This window comes from Cetorhinus maximus, chromosome 23, assembly GCF_964194155.1.
Source record: "Cetorhinus maximus chromosome 23, sCetMax3.hap1.1, whole genome shotgun sequence".
In the NCBI taxonomy this organism is placed as follows: Eukaryota; Metazoa; Chordata; class Chondrichthyes; order Lamniformes; family Cetorhinidae; genus Cetorhinus; species Cetorhinus maximus.
In genome coordinates this window covers 7,133,647-7,135,678 of record NC_135901.1, presented here as the reverse complement: position 1 = coordinate 7,135,678, position 2,032 = coordinate 7,133,647, and the positions used below count along the sequence as shown (strand labels likewise).

The window sequence follows — 2,032 nt, the reverse complement described above, 5'->3', positions numbered from 1 at the left end:
AAGAAAGAAAGAAAGAAAGAAAGAAAGAAAGAAAGAAAGAAAGAAAGAAAGAAAGAAAGAAAGAAAGAAAGAAAGAAAGAAAGAGAAAGGAAGAATCAGCCTTTGTATCTCATCTAGGCAGGCGGCAACTGTGATATATCAAAATCCCTTCAGACAGGGGGACTGTCGCCATTGGAGTATGGGCCTTACATCTCTCAAGTCCGAGAGACAGAACCCAGGACTTTTTTATGCTGGACAGAGAGGGAGTGTGTGTGCGACACACTGAACTACTCTGATGGAAGTGAATTAACGCGAAGGTGTTTTAACCTGTTTTTACCGTTTAAATCAAACAGTGACCATGGTGAAGGGACACATCATCACTTTCTTCAGCTCTTCTCGGAACTTGTGCTGGGCCACTGCATAGATGAAGACGTTGTTGCAGGAACTGAACAACTGGAGCATGTTGGCAGTCTCCTGAAAGATGTAATCCGGATCATTGAAATTCAGGCTGGTGAGGTAGCCCTCGCCTGTAATCTGCACATACAGGAAATGTCCAATAAAAGTGGCCCACAGGAGGAGGAAGCTGAGCGAGATGGCAAAAAGCAGGACGATGGACCGCTTGCGATTGACCATCTCCTGGTCTCCGTGACTCTCGGTGCCCCGGAACTTCCTGCGGGCTCTGCTCGCCGCTAAGATGTGCCTTACGGTCAGGACGCTGAGAAGCAGAATGAGGAGGAACGGGAGAAAGGGGGTTAAGATGCAGTCCAGCCAATCGAAGGCGTGCCAGACAGTAAGAATATAATAGGCAGGCTTAACGGCTCAGAACCAGGACACCCCGTCCAGGATGTACAAAGGCTGGTAGCTGAAGTAGAAAGGGGCGTTCCTCACGCAGATCAGGGCGCTGACCAGTCCTATAACCAGCAACGCAGTTTTCCCGGTGCAGTATCTGGTCTTCAGGCTCTGACAGCAGATGACCACAAAACGGTCGATGGTGAAGGCGACTGTGAGCCAGACTGACACATCCCGGATGGCAAAGACCAGCACATTGCTGAGTGCGCATGCGAGAGTGGTGGAGAGGACACTGTCCTGAAAGTAGATGCGGCCGATCCGGTTGAGGATCCCGGCGGTGATGATGACCAGGAAATCGCTCACCGCGATCGCCACCAGGTAATAGGTGGTGCACCGGGAGAGCCCGCAGCGCCCTCGAGATAGAATTACGATCGCTAGCAGGTTGGCTGTGAGGGATAAAGGGAGAGAGATGTTACCGAGCGGATTACAAACATGAGATACTGCCTCATCGAATCTATTACTTAAACCCTCCTTACCCGTCATTTTGCGACCTCCAGGCTGCAACTATTGTCAAGTCTTTGGTAATTGTCCGACATCCAATGCTGGATTAACTATTAGTCAAAACATGAGGCAATCCGATCATTCTCACTCCAAACTCCACTCTCTGTACACTGAGGCAATCTTCAGGCCTAACTATCCAATGTAAGATTATCTGAAACATTTGCTACCGCTGCCCTTATTGATATAAAACGGCAAAAGTCACGTCCATCCATCAGCCCAATGCCCCCCTGACTGGCAACGTCTCGGTTTTAATAACCTCGTCCCTCTATTTTTAAATCCCTCCGTTATCTCGCCTTCTTCAAATCCTGTAACACACTGCAACTGTCTGAGATCCACCATATACTTCCAATTCTGCACTTTTGTGCCCCTGGCATTAATCTTTTCATTTGTAGGGGTTCAGCCTTTCGCTGCCGACGCCCTGATCTCTGAAAACCCCTCCCTCTACGGCTCCAACTCTTCTTTCCTCTTTAGAACTTTCCTTAGAAGTAAACTCTGTGAGTAAACTTTGGTCAAATATCCCCTTGCGCCGTTCAGTATGAAATTAAGCAGGTGAAGTTCCTGTGAAGCATCCCTGCCATACCTATTGGATCGGCTGAAGAAACAAATGCAACCCCACTTTCTGAAGTGGAGACTAGTGATGAGCAATAAATGTTGATCTTGTCACGGACATCCACATCCCGCTGATGATTAAAAATATAACTAT

At 48.1% G+C, this 2,032-nt stretch overlaps 1 protein-coding gene across 1 annotated transcript; it reads right to left on the bottom strand.

The window, feature by feature from the left end:
• Nucleotides 1-324: 324 nt before the first annotated feature.
• LOC144697756 (putative G-protein coupled receptor 142) lies at nucleotides 325-1,311 on the bottom strand. Its single transcript, XM_078569760.1, has 3 exons — nucleotides 1,305-1,311; nucleotides 806-1,214; nucleotides 325-694 (listed from the first exon to the last, which is right to left on the bottom strand). Exons 1-3 carry the CDS (start codon nucleotides 1,309-1,311, stop codon nucleotides 325-327), a joined length of 786 nt encoding a protein of 261 aa, XP_078425886.1.
• Nucleotides 1,312-2,032: the final 721 nt, after the last annotated feature.

What these genes read in the sequence shown, in the direction of transcription:
- LOC144697756 (XM_078569760.1), bottom strand. An exon ending in ATCCTGGACGGGGTGTCCTG is followed by an intron (nt 695 to 805) that starts GTTCTGAGCCGT and finishes TCTGCTTCTCAG; the next exon opens with CGTCCTGACCGTAAGGCACA.